Source organism: Anopheles coluzzii, chromosome 2 (genome assembly GCF_943734685.1).
Source record: "Anopheles coluzzii chromosome 2, AcolN3, whole genome shotgun sequence".
Classification (NCBI taxonomy): Eukaryota; Metazoa; Arthropoda; class Insecta; order Diptera; family Culicidae; genus Anopheles; species Anopheles coluzzii.
The window spans coordinates 67,497,251-67,523,071 of record NC_064670.1 but is presented as its reverse complement, the minus strand read 5'-3'; the positions used below and the strand labels follow the sequence as shown (position 1 = coordinate 67,523,071).

The window sequence follows — 25,821 nt, the reverse complement described above, 5'->3', positions numbered from 1 at the left end:
GCTTAAAGTGTAACAAGTGGAAAGGCGGAACCTAATAAATTTCGTCGAAGCGATCCCGCAAAAGCATCCAGAGCACCAAAGGAAATAATTTCCGCCGTGGAGTAGAGGATCCCCCGCGCTTCAAGTATCCAGTAACTGGCAAAGTTAGCACGAACCCGCGACACGACAGCAATAACGTAAGTATTTTGTTTATTTCTGTGCACGAATTCATACTACCAGATAGGTGAAGCTTTCGTGGGAGAACTACAAGATAGGGCCCACGGAAATAGTGTAAAGTAAAGTGACAATTACTTACAACGAAATCGCGAGTGTACAAGTTTAAAAAGTTAATGTGTATGCGCACTACCAGATAGACGTGATATATTGACTCGTTAAAGTTTGTGACATTCACGTCCTTGCAAGGCACTACCAGATAGACCGTGCAAGTAGAAAGTATACATACTATTAGATAGGTGTTACTTTTACACAATTTTCGCACTACAAGATAGACGAAATTTGCGACATCGTAGGGAGTACTACCAGATAGGGCCCGCGATACCAGATAAAACAAAAACAAGTTAATGCCGAAGTTACCCAAAACACAAAACGCTCTAAGGAAAGCAAGGGAACTGTTCAGTAAAAAACTTGGCAACACCGATTCGGATACGGAAAACTCTAGTTCGGAACACTCCGAAGAGTATTCACATATTCCACTTAAATCGGATATTCCATTAGTCAATTCGTTGAACTTAAACGAAATGGAAATGGAATCATTGCAAAATGAAATTCTTGCTCTGCGACAAGTTGTGCAGGATTTGCAAGCTAATCAATCGAGACAAACGACAGGAGAACTAAGATTGGACTCATACGAATCTCTATGCAAAATCCCTGACCCGATAAAATCATTACCGAAATTCGACGGTAATAGAAAACAATTAGCATCATGGCTAAACACAGCCGAAAGCACCTTACAGATTTTTCATGGCATCGTGTCAGAACAACAAATGTCAATATTTGTTACAGCCGTAATAAATAAAATAGAAGGAAGAACAAAAGATATAATTTGTCTTGCTGGAAACCCTAATACTTTTCTAGGAATAAAAGAGATTCTCTTAAACGCCTTAGGAGATCGACAAGAGATTACCTATTATAAAAGTCAACTTTGGCAAACTAAAATGACTGATAATATGAGCATTCACAAATATTACAATAAAATCAATGAGATCATGCAAAGTATAAAAACCCAAGCTAAACAGAACGAGAAATATCGAAAAAATTGGGACGCTATAAATGATTTTATTGAAGAGGATGGTTTAGCAGCATTTTTAGCTGGCCTAAAACAACCTTATTTCGGTTATGCGCAAGCAGCTACTCCCAAGGATTTGGAAGCAGCATACGCTTTCGTATGCAAATTTAAATGTTCGGAAAATGTCGCGAATCGTATCGATTCGACACAACCATCTCAATCCAAAAATCAGATTCAAAAACCCAAAAATCAAGAATATAAAACGAGAGATAGATATTCACCAAATCATGGCAACGAAAAATATGAGAGCAAAAAAGAAAAATTTCCACAACCCATGGAAGTGGAATCAACTAAAAGTAAGTTGACCCTCAACCGGAAGCAACTTCATAACAATGAAGTGTGCTCCAACGAAGTACCGTCTGATTCGGAATCAGATGAAGAAGAAAATATCGACATAAATTTTTGTTGGGGAAAAATAAACCCAGAAAAAACGTAGACTACCTTCCTTACCTAACAAGTCAAAACAGTGTGACCCAACAAACCATAAAAATATTAATAGACACTGGAGCGAACAAAAATGTCATTCGCCCAGGAATAGTAAGAAATTGCAAAAGTACTGAAAATATAACGATAAAAAATATTTCAGGAAAGCATACCATTGAAAAGAAAGGCAAAGCAAATCTTATTGGCTATAACCTTCCTTGCCAAACCTATTATGAACTAAACTTCCATCACTTTTTCGACGGAATCTTAGGATCCGAATATTTGGCTAGAAACAATGCCATTATTAATTACAAAAAAGAACAACTAGAAATTGAAAATATTGAAATACCATTTAAAAAATATTATCCGGCAAAAAAACTATACTCACATAACATCGAAGTAAAAACAAATACAGACGGAGATTGGCTAGTCCCAACCTTCCAAAAATTTGATAATGACACCGTTATTGAACCAGGTCTTTACAATGCCAGTGACAACAAAACTATAGTTAAAATCCTGAGCAGTAAAAAGAAAATAAAATCCTATGACAAAGAACTTAATATCAACGTTAATAATTTTGAAACTATAACTCCTATTCCAGTAGAATATAACGATGCTATCAATGAAAAAACTCTAGATAAAATTATTCGCACAAGCCACCTTTCAAATTTCGAAAAAGAAAAATTATATCAAATCATTCTCGAAAACAAAAATGTTTTACTACGGGAAAACGAAAAGCTGACCTGCACTACAGCTGTAAAACATAAAATTATCACTAATGATAATATGCCGACCTACACAAAAACTTACAGATATCCTCATCACTTTAAAAAAGATGTAGAGGAACAGATTCAAGAAATGCTAAAAACAGGTGTTATACAGCCCTCATCAAGTCCATATTCGTCACCAATTTGGGTTGTACCGAAAAAAACAGACGCTTCTGGTAAAAAGAAAATTAGAGTCGTCATAGATTATCGTAAACTTAATGAAAAAACCATCGATGATAAATTTCCTATTCCACAAATCGAAGACATTTTAGATAGTCTAGGAAAATCACAATATTTCACAACACTAGATTTGAAATCTGGATTTCATCAAATCGAAATGGATCCAAAACACAGTGCAAAAACCGCTTTTTCTACAGACAAAGGTCATTTTGAATTTACAAGAATGCCTTTTGGTCTCAAAAACGCTCCTGCCACATTCCAAAGAGCAATGAATAACATACTTCAAGAATTTATAGGAAAATTTTGTTATGTCTATTTAGATGACATAATAATCACTGGTAACAATTTAAAACATCATTTGCAAAATATTTCAATTATATTGAAACGATTATCTGAATTTAATTTGAAAATTCAGCTTGATAAATGTGAATTCTTAAAAAAAGAAACAGAATTCCTAGGACATGTAATAACAGCAGAAGGGATAAAACCAGACCCAACTAAAATAGAAAAAATTAAAAACTGGAAACTCCCAACCAACCAGAAAGAAATTAAACAATTCCTTGGACTGATAGGATATTACAGACGTTTTATTAAAGACTTTTCGAAACTTGCCAAACCTTTGACACAATACCTAAAAAAAGAAGAAACAGTAAATGTTAAAGATACAAATTACACACAAGCATTCGAGAAACTTAAAAACATCTTGACATCGGACCAAATACTTTCATACCCTAACTTCAACCTACCATTTATCCTAACGACGGATGCAAGCAACTATGCATTAGGAGCAGTACTATCACAAGTACAAGACAAAATAGAACGACCAATTGCATTCGCAAGCAGATCATTAAATAAAACAGAAAATAATTATTCTACAACAGAAAAAGAAGCCTTAGCAATAATTTGGGCAGTAAATAAATACTATCCATATCTCTATGGTCAAAAATTCACATTGATAACGGATCACAAACCGTTGACATTTATTAAAACTTCCACCAGAAATTCTAAAATTCTTAGATGGAGATTGGAACTAGAAAACTTTGACTACGATATACAATACAAAGAAGGAAAAGCAAACGTTGTTGCTGACGCTTTGAGTCGAAAAGATGAAACTAATACCATTTCCTGTCTTTCAGAAACAAAAAACAAGGCACCACTTGAAGAACGGAAGAACCATCTCACAATGGATATGAATGCTAACGAAACAAATTCCATTTCAGATTCTCAACATAATAACCCACCAACATCCGAAAGTGATTCAGATACAGTTCATTCAGCTGAAACTTCTGACAACTATTTCATTCACTTTTCAGAAAGACCCATTAATAATTATCGTAACCAAATAATATTTAAAATTTCTCATATCGATTCAACAATTACAGAAAGTCCCTTTCCTAATTTTCGAAGAGTAGTTATCTGTAAACCTCAATTTGATGAATCAGATATTAAAGAAAAACTGATAGCTTTTCACAACAATAAACAATCTGCAATAATGGCACCGGAAGAGATAATTCCGTTGGTACAGTCTGTATACCGTAAATTTTTTAATCAAAAAGGACATTTTGTTCTCACTCAGAAAATTGTACAAGATGTAACCAATGAAAACAGACAAGACGCTATTGTTTCCAAAGAACATGATAGAGCTCATAGAGGAATAACTGAAGTTGAAAATCAATTAAAAAGAGCTTATTTTTTCCCCAAAATGATATCCAAAATCAAAAAAGTATGCAATTTATGTAGAATCTGTAATATACATAAATATGAAAGGAAACCATACAATATAAAATTATCCCCTAGACCAGTAACTGAAACACCGTTTCAACGCGTTCACATGGATATTTTTCAAATCGATAATAAAAACTTCCTTTCACTAGTGGATTCATTTTCAAAACATGCTCAACTTATAAAAATCGAAACGAAAAATCTAACCGATGTTAAAAATGCATTAGCACAATATTTTTCAACATACGAAATCCCTACACAAATAGTAACAGATCATGAGACGACCTTCAGATCTATACAACTTCAAAACTATTTAGCTAACCTGAATGTTGAATTAGTTTATGCCTCTTGCTCAGAATCAAATGGTCAAGTAGAAAAAACTCATTCCACAATCATCGAGGTATTTAACACAAATAAACACAAGTTTCCCGATTTAAATACCGAAGAAAAAATACTGTTAGCAGTATCTTTATATAATAGCTCGGTACATTCGTCAACAAAATTTACCCCAAATGAAATTGTTTTTAACCAAACAAACAGGCGAAATGAAAATATTCAGGAGTTATTCAAGAAAGTAAAAGAAAACTTAGAAAATGCTAAACTAATCCAAATCAAGCGAAATGAACAAAAAGAAGAACCCCCAGACCTTGAAGAAAACAATGAAGTTTATGTTAAACCAAACATTAGGAAAAAGTTAGACCCCAGGGCAAATCCAACAAAAGTTTTACAAAATAACACAAGAACGTTTAAAAATTTTAAGAATATCAAAAGAAACAAAAACAAAATTAAACGAATAAAATCTTTATCTTTTTAGATGCAAAAACTAATATTGATGACCATCCTAATAACTTACGTTCGTGGTGCATCTCTCCAAATCAGGAATCTCAATCAGGATCCCGTACTACTCATAGAGAAGCAAGAATGTAAAATTCAAAACGGTATAATGAAAATCATACATCCAATCAATATGACAAATATCGAACACAATGTAATTAAATTTGAAGAGATAGCAAGAAAAGTCAATAAGAAACTCCCTATATCAAACTTAATAATAGAAAGGAGTAAGGAAATCAAAGATAGACTTAACCAGCTAGCGCCTTCAAGAAACCGTCACAAGCGTTGGGATATGCTAGGATCAGCATGGAAATGGCTTGCGGGTACACCAGACGCCGAAGACCTTCGAATCATCAACAAAACACTAAACGACCTGATCAGTGAAAACAATGCACAAATCAACATTAACAATGTTATTAATAACAAAATTGCCGAAATGACTGTAACGATCAACTTGCTGATAGAAAAACACTCAACTAAAGAAAAGCTATTGTTACAAGAAATAGATGCAATTACTTTACTAGTATACATGGATGCAACTAACCGCATTTTAGAAGACATAGAAGATGCAATCCTACGAACACGTATACAACTAACGAATAGTAAACTGCTATCCATTAACGAGATACTTGCTATCGAAACGATAATCAACAACCAAGGTATTCAAACGCAATTTCCAGAAGAAGCCTTGAAATACGCAATACCAAAAATTGCTATAAAAGAAAAGATGTTGTTTTACATATTGGAAATTCCCAAAGTCGAAAATAATTGTAAAATATTCCAAATCGTACCGCTCACCTTAAACGATTCAACTATAGTTAACATACCACAATACATCATTATGAGCAAACAAGGAATATTTTTAACAAACAAACCATTCGACTTGGTGCAGCTAGGCGAATACACAAAACCGTTCAAAGACACCTGCCTCATGCCAATATTAGATGGCAAAGAAAGCAACTGCCAAGCTATTGAAGACGACAAAACAATGGTCACTCTCGTTACGAACAATAAAATCTTGCTGAATAACGTAAAAAATTCGCAAGTAAAATCGAACTGTGGACCGCACGATCGAATACTTAACGGGAACTTCATTCTTGCATTCAATAATTGCACAATATCAATTGATAACCACACCTTCACGTCAGAAGAAACAACAACAAGTGCAAGAGAAGTACTAGGAGCTTTCCCCAACCTTACAGTAAATTGGAATATCATAGAAACAACAAACATTACAAAAATCCAAAATGAAATGATTTCCAACAGAAAACATCTCGAACATATCGCATTAAAGCAGTATTCTCATGTGAAAATTACTTTCACAATATTTGGAAGCATAACTATTACAATAGCAATACTGACGATCATTGTATTCGTGTACATAAAAACAAGAAAATACACGAATATCACCATTGAATCAGCAATCATCAGAAGATCGCGCAAAGTCAAGAAGACACCACCCAGCGAGAACTTCGAGGACGAACTTCAATCTACCCCCGGAGGAGTTATGTTACACACATAGGGTGTAGTTCCAGCTAAACGGAAACAAAGCAGACATCTACTTCCTCTCGCGAGAACCACACCACAAGATCATCATAGCACCCTCCCATGGTTCGGCACAGCGAAACATCGCAGAACACATTTTATGCTGAGCTAGCATAAAATGTGCCATGCCCGATGGAGCAGCGATCACCAGCACCTACCCGTAGACAACCGTCGTGGAGCATCCGCCCGAACACAACCGTCGTGGAGCATCCGCCCGAAGACAACCGTCGTAGAACATCCGCCCGAAGATGACATCGTGAAACATCGGCGCAATAGGCTTAGGCTCGAGCTAGTTAGGACTAGGGAGTTTAAGGAGTTCAGAATTGTAACTCACCAGCGATAGACGCATTAGGTTGATTAAGAAAAATAAATGTTTTTTTTATAAGACTTAATTTGTCCCTCGCATAACTATATATATATATATATATATATATATATATATATATATATATATATATATATATATATATATATATATATATATATATATATATATATATATGTATATATATATATATATATATATATATATATATATATATATATATATATATATATATATATATATATATATATATATATATATATATATATATAACATAAATTGCGCGGGTTTTTATAAGACAGAAAAGAGGTAGGATTTCCTATTTTCTTATGTAACGGACTATTTAGTACCTTTATTTGAAGGTACTTATGTAACAGGATAAACACTAGCAGGTGTAATGTTTAGATATTTACCCATTGAATCCTTGTATGAACCAGGGTAATACTTTGATTTTTAGCAACACAAATATGCAGGCCAGATACACAGGTAAAGAAAATTATTATTACATTTCTCTTGGGCAATGGCTATTTGATCAAAAGAACAAATTAACAGAACAATCTGAACTCATTGGTTGAACTTGGATTCCATGCCAACTATTGAGTATGTACTTTTTTGTTGGCACGTTTTTCCATACAAAAAAATGAAATTATTCTCGGCAGACCATGAGATTTTTGTGAAATTAAAAAAAACCGGTATTCTGATACAAACTATTGAATTCTGACTGTAGTTGAACGCTTATTCGTTGGCATGCTTTTTAATTGAACACTTGATACTTGGTTGACAGTTCAATTTAAAAACATGCGTTTGTATGAAAAACAGGGTTTGTTAAATTTCAAATTATTTATTAAAAGTTTACCTTATGATCGAACTATTTTAATTTTTTTTTCTTTTGACTCAACAACCGTTGTCGGTCAAAGCCTGCCTGTACCACTTGTCGTGTTGGCTTTCAGTGACTTTTGGATAACCCCCCATAGCAGGATAGTCAGTGTTACGTATGGCGGCACGGTCTATTTGGGGTGTGAATTCATGACGAGCATGTTGTTAAGTCGTACGAGTTGACGACTGTACCACGAGACAGGCTTAATTAATTAATTTTAATTTAGATTGTAATAATCACGCTCATAATAAAATTTGATCGTTTATGTTATGTCATAATATAATTTATGCATGCATTGTATGGTGGTCTCGCTTGAATTCCTCCAGCCAGGCGGGCATTCATAACCGGGTTTCTAACAAAAGTGTTAACTGTCATTTACTGCTCTCGTGGGTTCAGCTATACTTGACGATTAATTTTACGATACGATCCGGAGTCTCACGGAATCGATCCCGAACCATGGTTGCAGTAAGGGTTGCTAGATCACTTTAGGAATCAAATTCGACCTGTGGGTGCAGCGAGTTTGGGCCAACTCGAATAATCAGTAGGTACGTAAAAGTATAAGCATTTCCGACCCGTTGCTTGGGCCTACTTTACCTACTTGTACCTTTCGGGGCGACCCGAACGACTACTGGTCACTTACGGATGACTCTGACCCGGTAAGTTCGGATCGATCCGCTCATCACAAAGCCACGACGTACAAGCCAAGATGTACACGTGCGATCCCGGTTATTGCTGCATCCCGGATTTCGTTTGGCGTCCGCAACCCCATAATCTGCATGTCCGGTATGCTAACCACGGCAGCGAAATTAACTAGCCGCATATTAAACTATATAAACATAAAACACATTATATGCACAACGATATGCCACGATTTTTATTTTATTTTTATTTTACCGGTACTCAAGTGGATAGGAGGGGGAGGGAAATGGAATAACTCGGGTAAATAATAGTAAAAACACTTTTGTCACAAATCTAACATAATATTTGCATATGGCATAATTCTTTTACATTTGCAAAAAGAGCATATATCTCGATGCATGTTGTTGTTATTTACCTTTTTGTTGACTTTGTTAACATGATGTTTACCTCTTTGGCCGAGGTACAAACAGGCATAAATATCACTACAACACTTTGTTTTCCAACACTTTTCATATTTCAATCAACTGTGCACGTCGAAGTAACACTAAACACATTAATACACTTCACTATAACAAGTTTTTGTACACATTATCACGCAGAATCAAGGAGATTAAAAATATCAACATTCGAAACGTCAAACTTTGCCACTTTGTATGAAGTCAAATGTGGTGGTAAGAATGAGACAGACTGACCGGCAAAAATTGGGTGCAAATAAAAAATGAGTTCTCCAGCTGAAATAGCCGTCGACGCACGCACACAATCACACACGGCTTGTTCCAATGCGCTGGGTTCGTTTTGTGTTAGTGACAAGCGCACTCAAAAAGCAAAGCGCGCTCTCACCGCAGCACGTTTCTCCTTGCTTCCTCAAGCTTCCTCATACCCCTCGGCCTGATTCACTCAAAATTTGGGGTCTCATTGTTTGCGTGGTCAGGTTTGCACTCGCAATATTGTTCACTCAAACGTTCGGAACACTATTCGTGAATCTGTGTAACCCTCGATTACGTTCGACGAATTGTTCCTAGCACTCGCGGTACCTATGCACGTCCGACACTTTCTAGGAATCTGTATAGTCCTCGACTAGAATTCGCCAGATTGTCCACGTCAACACTTTGCTCGCAAGTAATGCTCACTTAAACACGCGCCACTTATCAAAGTTTATATAAAAGTTTTGTTGCGGCCCCGCCGCACTCGTTTCTTTCGTAATTAAAAGGTCGCAAAAAAAACAAGAACGATTAATTTTTCGTTGACTGTCCTTTTATATAGTCACTTTTTTCAGCGGTAATAGTTGTTCAAGAAAGAGAGCGTTTTCCTCCTTCCGCTCCTTTATATCTCCTTTTACGATGGCAAAGCCTTACAACGGCGGAAACTTCATAATGTTTCACGTCACCTTTTTTAGGCCCTATCTACACGAGATCAACGCGATCAATTTCGAAACATCAAAACATTTGATATTATTTTTCGCGGTCCCAACATAACCCTCAAACGTTAACGCAAGCCATTTCTGACGCGTTAGAGTGCAGTGAACCGGAAACTGAGCAAATGCCAATCAATTCTAATGTCTTGATGGGATCCTACTATCCACGGTTCAGCTATGGGAATTAATGGGCGAGCATGTCAAAACTTCACTCAAAGCGGCTGGTTGTGCTCTCTCACTCTCCTATTTCCAAGTTGATTTTTTACCGCGATTTTCTTGTTGATTAAGGCTTGAATTGTTGTAGTTCGGTTAATTTACACTCGCGCGTTCACGTATCACAAATTTGTGCGGCACCTGTGAATTGTACGGTTCAACATATAAACATTGCAATCCGCCTGCGGTTGTTGTGATCACTCACTGTTCAGTCGAACTTTGGTCTATTTTGCGATGGCGTCTGTGATCTGTAAGAAATGTGAAGGTGCTATTAGCAACGATCCAATTCCGTGCTTCGGTCTTTGTGAACACTATTACCACGATAAGTGCATTGGACTTTCAACCCCGCTCCTGCGTGATTTTAAGAAGTCACAAAATTTATTCTGGGCTTGCGCTGATTGTGCTCAGCGTTTGCGGGCCGTTGACACTTTACGCTTCTCGCACGGCCTTTCTCGTGACGCTGCCTACCTGTTGGAATCGTTGCAGTCCGATTTCCGCGATTCCTCACGTTCTGTGCAGGCGGCATCAGCTGGCTTGCGACTTGAACTTTCCTCTTCACTGGATTGTTTTAGAAACGAGATAGCTTTGATGAAACAGGAATCAGCATCGTCAATTCGTTCCGTGAAAGATTTCATCGACTCACTTACTGCTTCTCACTCAATGGAACGCAACTACTCACAGGCTCCACTACTCACAACGCTTGATGAAGTTAAGCATGGCATCAAGGAGCTTGATCTCATGCACCGTGAGCTTCTCACTTCCTCCAACTCACTAATGAACAAGCTCAACTCTCATCTTGCCACGCATACCACTACATCGAGTGCTCACCATTCTGCGATTCCTGCTACGCACTCAACGACCACGATTCCAGTTGCGGCCTCTAAGCTCAAGCATCAAGCTGTTGGTGAGAATCCTTCTAAACGTCGATTGTTGGATCGCTCTCCCGACCCATCGCCTACCAATACCGTTACACGCGCTATGCTTTCATCGGGCACAGGGTTGTCCTGCAATAATATTACGACCGTTCCTGAACGCCCACCCCGTACTTGGGTCTTTATCTCCCGTATTGCTCCTGATACTCCGATTGAAGCGATCCGCGAAATGGCCTGTTCTAACATAGGGACAGACGACATCTTGGTATATAGCCTTGTACGACGCGACCGGGATCTTTCTACGCTCTCCTACGTATCTTTTAAAATTGGTGTACCGGATTCGCACCGGGCTCATTGCTTTGGCCTCGCGGGATCTCTTTTAAGGAGTTCATCGACCTAAATCCCCGCTCCGTCAATGTTTGGCGACCCACTACAGCAGCATCCCTTGCACCTTCTGCGCCTATTAATCGTGAATCGGATCATCCTTCCTCGCCACCTTCTATCAACCACACGACACAACTGCGAAACGCTGATTTCACTATTTCGCCAGATCATGGTCCTATGAGCTTGCCTTATACGCAGTACTTTCAGCAAGCGTAACCGGCTGATCCGGCTGAAGATTCTCATGAACTACCGACTTTACCCGAATTGATGGAAGCTAACCCTGCATCTAATACACATAATCCGTCCGACTCTCTTTCGCCGTTAATAACTTGCAGCGAGAGCACTCCCGGCGCATCTCGCTCACTCATCCCTTCGATCGATCAATTGAACATCTACTATCAAAAAGTATGAGGATTGCGCACAAAACTAGACGAGTTACGCCTCTCTGTCTATCTGAGCTTGATATGGATGTGTTTGCATCGTGCGTTAATCACTTCATTCCTACTGGTGTATCTCGTGAAAATGTTTCTCTGCTTGATGGTGTGTCGGTAAACGGTTTGCCGCAATTATCTGGCATAAAAAATATACGCGGAAGTCAATTGGACCTTCTATTTGCCAATGCTGCCAATGCTATGCCTTCTTGGAGCGCTGCTCCCCCGTCATAGCTTCACCTGTTCCACTCGTCGCGCTAGACAATCATCATCCTGCTCATGAGACAAGTGTGCTCCTTACGCACTCTCGCCCTGCATCCTCTCAACGAATACCTACGGCTCGTATGTTCAATTTTAGGAAACTGGACTACCAAAAGCTTCATCATATTTTAGCCGGTACCGATTGGTGCTTTACTGATGATGACATAAATCAAGCTGTAGCAGCGTTTACTAATGTAATCACTTCCGCCTTCCCTTCCTGCTGTCCTCTCCTATCCTGTCTACCGATCCCGTCTTCGCTCCTTTTCCGTACCATAAACTCCTTCCTACTCCTTCGTGAATAATTGTATACTATAGTCAGTAAGCACTATTGCTGTAACCCAACGTGGCCGAGCAATTAATAAAATAAAAATAAATAAAAATAAATAAATAAATAAATAACCCACGTGAACGAAATGCTCCTTTCATGCAATTTTTTTCAAAATAAGCCGAGACAGATTAATTTTAGGCAAAATAATGATAAAAAATATAACTACAAAAAATTCAATAGTTCTCGCGAATACGATCAACGGTACAATAATCATACAAATAATCAATTCCAGGAAGACACTGATTACAATAATAACCGTAGAAATAAAAGAAATAATGTAAACATGGCATTATCACAACCAGAACCCACAAATAATACCGAACAAACCGAACCCTCACATGATAGCGAAGATAATCAATCATTAACGGATTTTTTTCGTTAATCTAAACACAAATAATAATGTGAAAGCTAATTTAATTTTTTTGTTAAACCCTTTAATTTTATTGTAGACAGTGGAGCATCCGTTTGTATTTTGAACCCTTTATATCTTCCGAATAATATTTCTATTAACACTTCTGTAAAACTCACAATAAGAGGAATCAACGGCATTTCCAAGACAGACGGATTTATTGATACATTTGTTAATTATCACTCGCATTCTTATCAAATAAAATTCCATAATTTACATCAGCTTCCACCTGATGTTGAGGGATTGATTGGTACAAATTTTTTGAAACAGGGATACCGTTGAGCAACTTTGGGTAAGAGTTTATGGTAATAAACGTACTTTTATCACGGGTGTAGTGTACATTCCTCCAGATTTAGTAAACAACACTACTACCATGCAAACTATCTGCTCCACCATAGATAATATTGCTTGTGCAACCACCGATACGTTTCTCCTATTCGGGGACTTTAACTTCCCTAATCTTTCCTGGAATACCATTGATTCTAACGTTCCTGCACTGCGAATCAATTATGAGAATTCACGAATTACGGACAACGGCCGCTCTTTGCTTGACTGCATCTATAGTAATGGGCTTTCTCAGATCAACTTTATACCTAATGCATCGAATAACATTCTCGATCTCATAATTGTCTCTGACGAGATCCTACATTATTGTGCCCCACCGGTGCACATTGGGCAAACGCCTGTATAAAAATCGAAAAACCAACTTCATCGCAGGTTAACACCATAATCATTTTCTTAAAATAAAAAAATTGGAGCTACTTTTCGACCGAACATAAACCATCATATTTCAGTAAATGATGCTTAGATTTTGATAATCAATGTGTCGTTGGAAAGGTTTTTTGTCATACTTTGATGTTATGTCTGAATATATTACAAAAACTTGTTTTTAAAGTTCATAAATGATTGAAAACCAAACATCCCTGCTGGATTTTTGGATATTTTCATTTTGGAGAGTGATTTTTTTATGAATCGACTCGATTTCACTCGTTAGTCGTATATTATAAGAAAGATCAACATTTTTCCTACATTTTGTCGTTAAAATTAGCTGCGACCATCTGCGACCCCGAAAATTATTAAACTTTTTCTTGACACTAGGGTAACTGTACCAGTTTTCGGCAGGCTAGTGCAGCAGTTTCACAAAAATTGCTCACACATCAATATTTTTCATTATTTTTCTTGAAAGTGTTGTTATTCTGGTTGATAAACTATCATAGTATGTTACAATATTTTTTATTTGCCGGTTCAAATCCTTTTTTCATAAATATTCGCGAAAATGCAAACATTGATTTTGCTCCTATTTTCGGCAGTTTGTTCCTATTTTCGGCAGGTTGTGTTCCTATTTTCGGCAGCGCGAATACGGGTCAGAAAATGTTTGTACCAATGTGAATATGTACAAAAAAATGTTTAAAGCAATTTAACACTCTTACTTTCCTAAGATTGGTGTTAAAAAGCAGTTTAATTATTAATTTTATGTTGCTTATTTTGGCTCGTTTTGACAGCCATTTTGATGCGACGTTTAAACAGAGCAGCCATTGACAGTTTGATGGTTATAGCGTACGGTGCGAATTGGCTTACAAATATTTATTTTTCTCTTAAGTTAGTGCATTGTTTGTCGTAAAATTGGTGATATTTGGTACAAGAAAGGTCATATTATGTGTCGATATACGAATTGTAGTGTTCTGATCAATTTTTAAAGGAATATTCAGCCAAATTCAAAGTGTGTTATTGTTCCGAGTTTCGGCAGGAGCCCACAACATTGAGCTGTCAAAAATGAACATTTACTGTGTACCTATTTTCGGCAGCATTTAAAGTGAAAAATAACCTGTTTATCGTGATTTTAAAATTCCGAACAAGCTAGAATAAATTAAATAAGCATAAAATCTTTAATATACATCACTTTTTCATTGTTTTACTGTTCTGATTCTCTTAATCACAAAACCTGCCGAACGATTGGCTGACAGCAAAGCTGCCGAAAAAAAGTACAATTTATTTGATATTTTGGAAAATACGTAATGAAATGGTGTGAAACTTCGTATGTGAATATCAAATAAGTACACTTTCACTACAAAATTGTATTTTGTGAAATTTTTTACCGCATTTGTGTAGAATTTCACGTTTTTAGCTACCCTGCCGAAAATAGGTACACTGCCGAAAACTGGTAGGCCGAAAATACACGGACCGGAATTTCGCGGCCGCGGAATTCCGCCTGCTGTCAAACCCATATACAAAGTGTCAACGGCAACTTTCCCGAACTGTCATATCCATACATTTTTCAGCAAGCGGAATTCCGCGGCCGCGAAATTCCGGTCCGTGTATTTTCGGCCGTACAGTTACCCTAGCGCGAGCGATTTTGACGTGTTGTTGTATGAGCCATTAACCACCAGTATCCAACTACCTTTCATAAACGGGCATTTGAAACAAACAGGCAAAAACAAAGCTGAAGAGAGGAAAAACAGTTTAAAAAAGGTCGTAAGATAGGAATCAGCACTTTTCCAAACAAACCATAAAAACACAACTTTTTTAGTGCGTAATCTCACTATATATAAAATCGAAAATCGCCGCAATGACGTGAGAGTAAACATTCAGCAAGAGAGAAAGAAAGCGGTGAGAGCAGAGCTCTCTTAGCAACGCGCGTTGATGCGAAAGGACTTGCTCCAAGCACTATTGCTAGCCCGCGGATGTTGCGGGTAATGGTTACTTAGATGTTTTGTTTGGATAAATCGATTTGAAATCACATGGTATTGGATATAATGAACAATTCTTTAAATAATTAAAGATGCAAATTAGCCACCTGATGATGAGGCCCATCTCATACCCCTTCCCATTATAAATCAAGATTATATTCAAGGCTATATTAAAAAAAACATATTTGAAAACTATGCAATATAGCTTACTTGTGAAATGGTTGATATTCCAAATAATTCAATCATTCATAAAGCCAACCATACTCATTATTGGTGCTTAAGCACCTCAAATACTACATACACCGTCGTCATCAGCAGATAAGTGTTGTATATAATATCCTGTAAAACGGGTTGCTATACCCGGTACGTCGAACATTTACCCCCTGACCGGAGTGGCTCTGCATGTGTATTTGAATCGCTTCATGAGAGTGTGTCGATCCTTTTGGAGAGTATGAAGGCTGATGATCTCATGCTCCTTCTCGGCGATTTTAACATACCTTCTCTCTCGTGGAAAGCTGCACCGCCGCCCGATAAATTCTTTATCCCTTACAACGTGCTGTCTAATGGGGCTTGGCTTTTGGACGGAATGAATTTAAATGGGTTATTCCAAATATCGGATGTAAAAAATTTCCGTGGGCGTCAATTAGATCTCGCCTTCGCCAACGATGCTACGGTTCGTAGTTGCACCAGTATTCTTGAGTCTCCTTATGCGCTTCTCACAATTGATCGTTATCACCCGGCAATGGAATTGTCCCTATCGATTCCCGATTCGATCCCGGTAATGACGCCTCGTGCTTCGTCTAATTTTTCATTACACCGTATCAACTTTAAACGAATGGATTTCTTCAACTTCAGCCAAATCATTGAAAGCACGGACTGGGCATTTATTGAAGAGAATAGTGATATCGATGTAGTAGTAAATAAGTTTACCGATATTGTCAATTCCTCCTTCCCCCTATGTTGTCCTCTCCTTTCTCCCCCTCCCTATCCTGCGTGGTCTAATCGAACCTTAAAAGCACTTAGAGCAGATAAAAATCGTAAACTACGTTTATATCGGCGACAACGTACTTCATATTGTTTGCGTATATACAAATATGCAGCTAGTGCGTATCGCTCTTATAACCGGTGGCGTCACAACGCTTTCTTAATTAGGCTCCAAGATCGCTTCTCGATGCATCCGAGAGCTTTTTGGCGGTACTGTAATGCCAGGGTAAACCCTAATACTATTCCTTCCCTACTTTCCTTGGACGGCGAGTCTGCCAGTACTCCCGATGAGCAATGTAATTTATTTGCCAAACACTTCGCAAGCGTATTCGTTGACCCAACTACTTGTCCCTTGTCTTTGTCGGATGGCCTCACCCATACACCATCAAATATCATTCCTTCTTTTGATGTCGCAATAGATGAGGATGTTGTTGCTATGGCTATATCTAAGCTAAAGCTCTCTTTCTCTCCAGGTCCCGATGGTATTCCTTCATCTGTGATTAAAAAATGCGTATTGATCTTTGTCCCATTACTGTATCGTTTATTTAGAAAGTCGTTAAATTCCGGTTCCTTTCCAATGTTATGGAAATGTGCATGGCTAGTGCCTGTACACAAGAAAGGCGAAAGAACTAATGTCAAAAATTATCGCGGGGTGTCATTACTTTGTGCTTCGGCCAAGATTTTCGAATATGTTATTCACTTCTCATTCCTTAAGCGTGTAGTGCATTATATTTCACCTCACCAGCATGGCTTCATGCCCAAACGATCGACCTCTTCTAATCTCATGTCCCTAGTTTCGTTCATTTTCAACAACATGGCTTCTGGTCGTCAAGTGGACACGATTTATACTGATTTCAAGGCAGCATTTGATAGCGTTCCTATCAATTTGTTATTGGCCAAATTTGCTAAACTGGGATTTAATGAATCTACGGTCGCCTGGTTGAAGTCCTATCTAGTTGGAAGATCTTACCGAGTCCGTGTCGTAAATTGTCTATCAAACCGCTTTGTGGGCCTGTCTGGTGTACCGCAAGGGAGCGTTTTAAGCCCCCTTTTGTTTGTCTTGTTTGTAAATGACTGTGTAAATGTGCTTCCCCCCGATGGTCTTCTTATGTATGCGGATGACCTAAAAATTTTCTTTCCTGTCTCTTCTTCTGAGGATTGTTGTGAACTCCAAAATGTACTATCCTCTTTCTCTGTTTGGTGTGAACATAATGGCTTGCGTCTTTGTCCACTAAAATGCAACACCATCTCGTTTGGTCGGTCCACCCGTAAGGTACTTTGGAACTACACGTTGAGAGATATTCCTATCAATCGTGTAACTTCCGTCAAAGATCTTGGTGTCTGGTTGGATGAAAAGCTTACGTTCAAAGACCATATCGACTTTGTCACAAGCAAAGCTTACCGTACTTTGGGCCTTATTACCCGTCTGTCTCATTTTATCCGTGATCCCTTGTGTCTCAAGTCTCTCTATTGTTGCTGGGTACGCCCCATTCTCGATTACGCTTGTGTGGTTTGGTCCCCCAATAATGTGCAGGATATTGCTAGATTGGAAGGTGTTCAACGCAAATTTACACGACTTGCCACGAGGCGTTTTCTTTCGGGTCATGATAATGCAGTTATCCCGTCTTATCCACATCGTTGTCGACTCTTGGGTCTGGACTCGATAAAAACTCGCCACTCGCACTTGCAAGCTTGTTTCATTGCCAGCGTCATCCTTAATGAGCTTGATGTTCCTTATCTCTTATCTGCCATTTCCTTTTATGCCCCTTCCCGCCATCTTCGCAATAGGCCACCTCTCTATATTCCCACCCGGCTAACTCGATATGGGCAAAATGACCCATTCCTTAAAGCTCAGATTGCATTTAATTCATACTATCATTTGTTCGATTTTAACACTCCTTTATCCCTCTTCCGTTCTCGTCTTCACTCTTCCTCATCCTTATCCTTTCCTTAGTAATTAAGAAACATTGTTAAGCCCTCGAGGCGGACATTTGTAGAAAATAAATAAATAAATAAATAAATAAATAAATAAATGTACACTCCCTCAAATCTTCTTCTATTTGTCGTAACGTCCTACGCGGACATGCCGGCCTATACAGGCTTTCGAGACTTAATTCATTACCACGTGGCCGGATATTCAGTCCTTGCTGCAGGCGGTCTGTCCATTCTGGGCTTGAACCCCTGAAGGGCATGTTATTGAGTCGTTCGAGTTGACGACCACGTACCACGGGACCGCCCCAAATCTATTACACCCTCAAATCTACTACTCCGCATTACAGGCTGAGTCGGGACAAGGAAAACGCATGACAATAAGAAGCAGATGTAAGCGAGAGACCCTAAGCGCCCATATGCTAAAAAACCTTGATGAAATTTCGAGCGAGGAAGCGGCGGGAGTATTGATGGCTTGAAAATTAAAATTGAATTTGTAACAATTTGCTAGCGGGTGGGAAGAACTCCTTATTTCAGGATGTCCTTCCGGAACAAAGCACTAAAGGAAGAGATGGTTCATTGCGCAACATGGCTGCAACATACTGCGCGTTAGGTGAGACAACCGTGCGCACTGCATTTAGCCGAATCAGCATCAACTGCAGAACGATCCACAATGAAACTATGCTTACTGTAACGTGCCCAAGAGGGCTGAAAAGATTCTGACTGTATCTATCAAGAATGATGGCGATATCTACCATGTGATGCTATCACCGTACTATGGTGCTGATTAAGAACAACCACGTTATAATTAAGGACATGTCAAATTAGAAGCAAAATCTGAAAGATGTGGGGGTTCAAGAGTAATTAAAGTAGTTTGGCAGTAAACGCGAATTTAGTTAATTGATCTGGAAAGGTTATAACAGTGTTGAACCATTCTTTTCTATAACAGTATAGATTGGAATATTAGAACTACACCGTTGAAATAGTAACGTGAGGGAATATGTTCACTGTTGAAATTTGATGTTTTGCACAACAATAACAATTGTCTCATACACAAATACCAATTCCATTCAATACTTCAAAACCAGTTTCAGGATAGTAAAATAAAATTTTGACGGCGTTTTTGGAAAAGACCTTTTTGAAATTTAAGACCGGGAAAATTGACATTGAAAATCTCATCAATCTAATCAATCCAAGCATCTATTACTTATTACCTAACGTATGAAACATAAGTCGAAAAAAAGAGTAGAAATGGAATTCGAACCATGTGCGATATCATATTTTTGTAGTTCAATCTTACATTTATGGGCATAAAAAACACAAAATGGATTGAAGCAGAAGTGAGCATTTCAAAAAATTTATGTTTCTAAGTACGCAATTGGGATTGGATCTAAACATATTGTATATTTGTTAGCGGCACCCTATTTTTTTAATCCACTGCAAATCAATACGTTATTCAATAAACACGTCGTAGAGGTTACTACTTAGCTATGCTTTCGTCGCTAGCATATTGCTCAATACGATTGATACTCCTTCACTTCTGTCGCGCTTACATTTGTATGCACCTGGTCGCACCTTACGTTATCGTTTTCGTCTCCAGTTACCTATATGTCGTACACGTTTTGCTCGCAATGAGCCTTTTGTAAGAGCTATGTCGTCTTTTAATAGTACTTCTGATCTGTTCGATTTCAACATATCCTATCCTGTCTACCGATCCCGTCTTCACTCCTTTTCCGTACCATAAACTCCTTCCAACTCCTTCGTGAATAATTGTATACTATAGTCAGTAAGCACTATGACTGTAACCCAACGTGGCCGAGCAATTAATAAAATAAAAATAAAAATAAATAAATAAATGCTTTCCAAAAAATCATGCCGATAACTAAAAAATAATAATCAAAAAATTATACATTTGTGTACAGAGGAACGTATGCATGGAACGTGTACATGGAACGTATCAGTTCGATTGAAAATAAGTAGGAATATATAATGCAATGTTGTGAGCGATAATTATTAAGTTTTATTCGCTGTCCTGACGATTTTAGTGTAGGACTACCCTTTATAGTAAGAACAATTGTATTAAATGAAGAAAAACTGCAATAGCACGAGGAATTGATTTTCATCCCGGCGTTTGTATGGCCGTTGCCCACTGTGCGGTGGTGTCACCTTTCCCTATGGTTGCCGTTGATGTTCATCATCCTCCTGTTGAACTACACTTAACTGGTGCAGGCAATACAACTCGTTCCTGGCGTTCTACCTCACCAAACCGTGAGTCCGGTACACGTAACTACAGGCGAACTAACTTTATCCGTCTAACTGAACTGCTTCAATCTACTGACTGGTATTTCCTGGAACGTAATCCGGATGTTAACTCAGCATTGGAACTATTTAACACAACACTACTGGCGCTTATATCTGATTGCTGTCCTCTAATGCCACCGCGTCGCAGTCCACCATGGTCTGATGCACGTTTACGCCGTCTAAAGCAAAACAAAGCGTCATGCTTTCGCTTTTACAGTACAAATGGTACACAACACTCCAAATTAAGGTTCATTGCTGCCCATAATGTATATAGAAGCTATAACAGACAACTTCATACTCGTTATCTCATTCGAGTGAAATTCTCGCTCATCAGACACCCAACACGATTCTGGAGGTATGTTGAATCAAAACGCGGTAACAGCTCGCTCCCCGATGTTCTCACATATAACAACGTCTCCACAAGCAGTAAGGAAGGCATGTGCAACTTATTTGCTGATCGTTTCAAGGACTGCTTTACTACGGATGATGCAAGCTTATCATTAGAAGCAGCTTTAAATAATGTGCCCCGTGATGTTACATTGATGTACGCGATATTATTATCTCGGTAGATACTGTACTACGTGCTCTGCAGCAGATCAAAACCTCATACAACCCTGGACCTGATGGTATTCCTACGGCAATCCTTGCCAAATGCCGCGAATTTTTAGCAGAGCCTCTGTCTCAAATCTACCAACTCTCTTTTGCACAAAGTACTGTACCCACGGCCTGGAAATCCTCTGTGATGTTTCCGGTGTACAAAAAAGGGGATAAAAACTCTGCTGAGAACTACCGCGGTATAACCACCTTGCCTTCTTGTGCCAAGGTGTTTGAGATCGTCATACAAAACTCGCTAATGTATCACTGTCGTTCTTATATTTCTACCAGCCAGCATGGTTTCTTTCCTCGACGCAGTGTTACCACAAACCTGGTGGAATTCGTCTCCAACTGCCACGCAGCCTTTACTTCCGGAGCTCAGATGGATGCAGTATACACTGATCTTAAGGCTGCGTTTGATCGTGTGAACCATCGCTTGCTGTTGGCTAAGCTCGCCCGGATCGGTCTCTCTACTCCGCTGGTGAATTGGTTCAGGTCCTGTATCTCTGAACGTAGCTACTACGTACAAATCGATGGTGTCTCCTCTAACGTTTTCGAGAGTTCATCTGGCGTCCCTCAGGGCAGCAACTTGGGACCACTGATGTTCTCGCTTTTTATTAACGACGTCACACTGGCCATTACGGAAGCAGATTGTCTGCTTTATGCGGATAATGTTAGGCTGTTTCGTATCGTACGGAACACTTCCGACTCTCTTTCTCTGCAAAGATCGATTGATGTTTTCTCTGACTGGTGTATCAACAACGACCTGCTAATTTCTGTTGATAAGTGTACGTCAATGTCTTTCTTTAGAATAGCTAGTCCGATAAGGTATATCTATAGCATATCAGGGACACAACTACCGCGGTGCAATACGGTCAGGGATTTAGGAGTCACCCTGGATCGCAAACTAGATTTCTGACAACATTACTGTGATATTTTAGACAAAGCTAACAAAATGCTAGGATTTATTCGTCGACATTCGAGAGAACTCAATGACCCACACTGCCTGTTAACTCTGTATAAGTCCTATGTTCGTTCCATCCTTGAGTTTAGTTCTACAGTTTGGTGTCCGTTCTCTAGTGTTTGGTCCAATAGAATAGAAGCTGTCCAAAAGAGAGTTACTCGTATTGTCCTACACTTCACTCCGTGGCGTAATGTAACCCCTCGTCCATCGTATCATACTCGTTGTTTGTTGTTTGGTCTGGACACACTTGCTAGGAGACGTGATAATACCCAATGTACGTTTTTGTCCAAACTTATTGTCGGTGAGATAGTTTCGCTAGAACTTCTGGCTAGAGTCAACATAAATGTCCCTCCTAGAGTGTTCCGTAACTACAGACTAATAAGAACTGACCTTACAAGAGAACGACCCAATGACTGCGATGGCCCGTAAGATTAATCAGCGTCCCAAATGACAATCGGACAGCATCTCACTATAGCGAGCCCGATGACAGCTTGACGTTTTCATACTGAGACGCTGCCTTTGGCTGCCTCCCCCATACTGAGCGAGCATTGTCTTTCTCATCGCCTTGGTGAGCTGCAGAGGTTTGTATGGTGAGCATTCTGGCTAGCGCCAAATTTTCTCATGAGACGATCTGGCGCGCTTCATCGATTCGATGAAATGCCTTACCACATGATAGTGAGGTCGGATTTTGGATCGGCTGCCGATCTTGCTCATGTGAGTTGAACTACGTGCTGCATGGTGAGGTGTGTGGTTGTGTGGTGTATGTGGATACCCGATGGAGGTGAGACAATGAGCCGCGGTATTTTAAAGCGCCAAAACACTTGTTGTTCACAACACTGCCTTTGTCGCTCGGCGAATTAATTTACGTTTCACTCAGTATATCCAAGAACATTTAACAGTTTTAGGACTAATATAGTGAAAAACAATTGCTGAACGATTTAACGTTGCGCCAAAACTAATTAAATTTGTTTTGCTCTTCGAAAAATCGTTCAACTAAATCCTATTGTTTAGAACATTAAAAGTTCCGAGGAGTGTTGGTTTTTTTTTTCTTTTTGTTCTTCTTTTTTAGGTATAATTAAAAATGTTCCCGAAAAAATTAAAGCAAAGTGGATTGCTTTATAAGAAAGCCGCAAAGCTGGAAGAACAGCTTGAGAAAGAGTGGGCACTGCAGAATGATCACGCCGGACCGAGCAACCAGTCACCGGTTGTGCAATCTGCTGAAGGTAACTACTAAATATATATGTTTATATATAATATATATAATATCTTAAATAAAAAAACAACTAATATCTTCCCTAATTCTTTGTTGTAGATGTTGCTATGAGTGACCCCTATGAAGAGCCTATGGCGTCTATGGAAGAGGAGTATTTGAACGAAAACGGTGACGATGACGACCGTATCAGCGATGAAGGATCCATCCACAACGAAGATACCGACGGCGAAGAGTATTTGGAGGGAGAATTTTTGGAGGAGGCGAGCCTGGAAATTGATCCAGAAAGCGCGAAGCTACGAGACTCTTTGCGAACTTGGTTGATTCGCAATAAAGTTGCTCGTAGCGGAAGCAATAGTTTACTTGCAATACTGCGAAAAGCGTCTTCTCTTTTTGCTTTTTCATTTCTTCCGCAGGATGTTAGGACATTACTGAAAGCTCCGGTGAACGTCAGCCAGCAGATAACTAAGGTTCCAGGTGGAGGTGAAATGTGGTACCAAGGCGTTGAATGTTGTTTTCAGCATTATTTCCGGTAAACTATTTATTGTTAAAGTAATTGAGTAATACATTTCTAACGTTACTATCATTTTCTTTAATTTTTATTCAGTGGCGTGGACGTATCAGAAGATGAATTTGAGCTGAATCTTTCAGTGGATGGAATACCCATTTATAACCGCAGCGCTATACAGATGTGGCCTATACTGATGCAGTTGCACAATATGCCGAATGTTCCTATTATGGTGGTAGGGATATTTTGCGGCACTTCAAAACCATCCGATGTTGAGCCTTTCCTGAGACCTTTAGTGGAGGAACTTAATAGGCTACATGATAACAAAATGACTCTGAATGGCAAAAAATATCTGTTTCGGTTAGAGTTATTATCGCTGACTCGCCTTCACGTGCATTTATTAAACGTAAGTATTTTTTTCTATAAAATGTTTTATTAAAAACGTGCTTAGGTTCTATTTAACATTAATATTTACAATGAACATCGCAGAACTTCTATGTCAATCACAGCATCATTGTTTCCAATAATGTGGATGACATAGTTCGCAAACAAACTTAGGATATAACTTAGGGCTGCGTTTATCTGCACTAATGCCATTTAGTACAGGCAAACGCATCAAACCGAACAATAACGTTGACGAAGACGGACACCCTGAAATTACAATGCTAATTCGCTGGTGCAGAATCTGCCAAGCATCAGCAACTCTTCTGCAGCCAGCGAATTTGTGTTCCAGGGTGTCTATTGCAGGACAAAACGAACATGACGGAGATGGGACGCGGTTCATTCGATGCAGCAGCTCTCCATGGCTGATCAAATGAAATTCTGCTTTTATTAATAATGTGTACTAATTTTATTGTTTTATTTTATTGCAGAGGTTTGCTACTACAACGGAGTACACGGGTGCTTAAAATGTGGAACTTCCCTTAAATCTCCAAAAAAAGTTATTTTCGAGGATACAAAAGCACCACCAAAAACAGATAAGGAATTTCGAGATGAAAACCCCAGTTCTACAGGCCACCGGAGAGGTAAAACACCTCTTACGGATTTAAAACGATTCGACATGATAAAAGGTATAGCTACTAGTGATTTACTACATTTAATACAATTAGGTATAGTTTTCAAACTTCTGCTAGGCTGGGTCGAAGGAGCTCTTGCTCCTTTTAAAAAATGGTGCAAAGAAGATATTATTGAAATATCAGAAGAGCTTATCAGCATATTATTGCCCTCAAAAATCCATAGAAAGTTTAGGTCCCTTAATTATTTGCACTTTTGGAAAGGTACAGAATTTGGTAGTTTTTTGCATTACGCAGGTATAGTTGTTTTGCAAGATAGAATAGGAAAACTAGCATATGAACATTTTAAATTATTGTATTGCGCTATAACGATGTTATCGTCTCGGGCATTTAAGGATCAGTGGGAATATGCAGGAACATTATTGAAGCAATTTGTAGAGGATTACTGTGTTGTTTATGACCGTGTACATCTTGTTAGTAACGTTCATCTTTTGCTTCATGTATACGAAGAGGTAGACAGATTAGGCCCTTTGATAACTTTTTCGATGCATGCTTGTGAAAATATGCTACAGATAATTAAACATAGCTACGTAACATCTGGTTATAGAAGTTTACATCAAGCTATAGGAAAAATTATATTATTGCGAGATATAGAAACTGCTAGTAACCAGGAAAGTATAACGTTTCCGAAACTTAAAGTAAAAAAGGATGAAACTATTTTG

At 38.6% G+C, this 25,821-nt stretch overlaps 1 protein-coding gene across 1 annotated transcript; it reads left to right on the top strand.

Annotated features, from left to right (window-relative positions):
* Window positions 1–2,566: 2,566 nt before the first annotated feature.
* Window positions 2,567–24,013, top strand: LOC125908330 (uncharacterized). The gene is made up of 5 exons (XM_049611031.1): window positions 2,567–3,908; window positions 5,433–6,412; window positions 23,471–23,591; window positions 23,681–23,897; window positions 23,995–24,013. The coding sequence occupies exons 1-5, from the start codon at window positions 2,567–2,569 to the stop codon at window positions 24,011–24,013; spliced, it is 2,679 nt and encodes an 892-aa protein (XP_049466988.1).
* The last annotated feature ends 1,808 nt before the right edge of the window (window positions 24,014–25,821 follow it).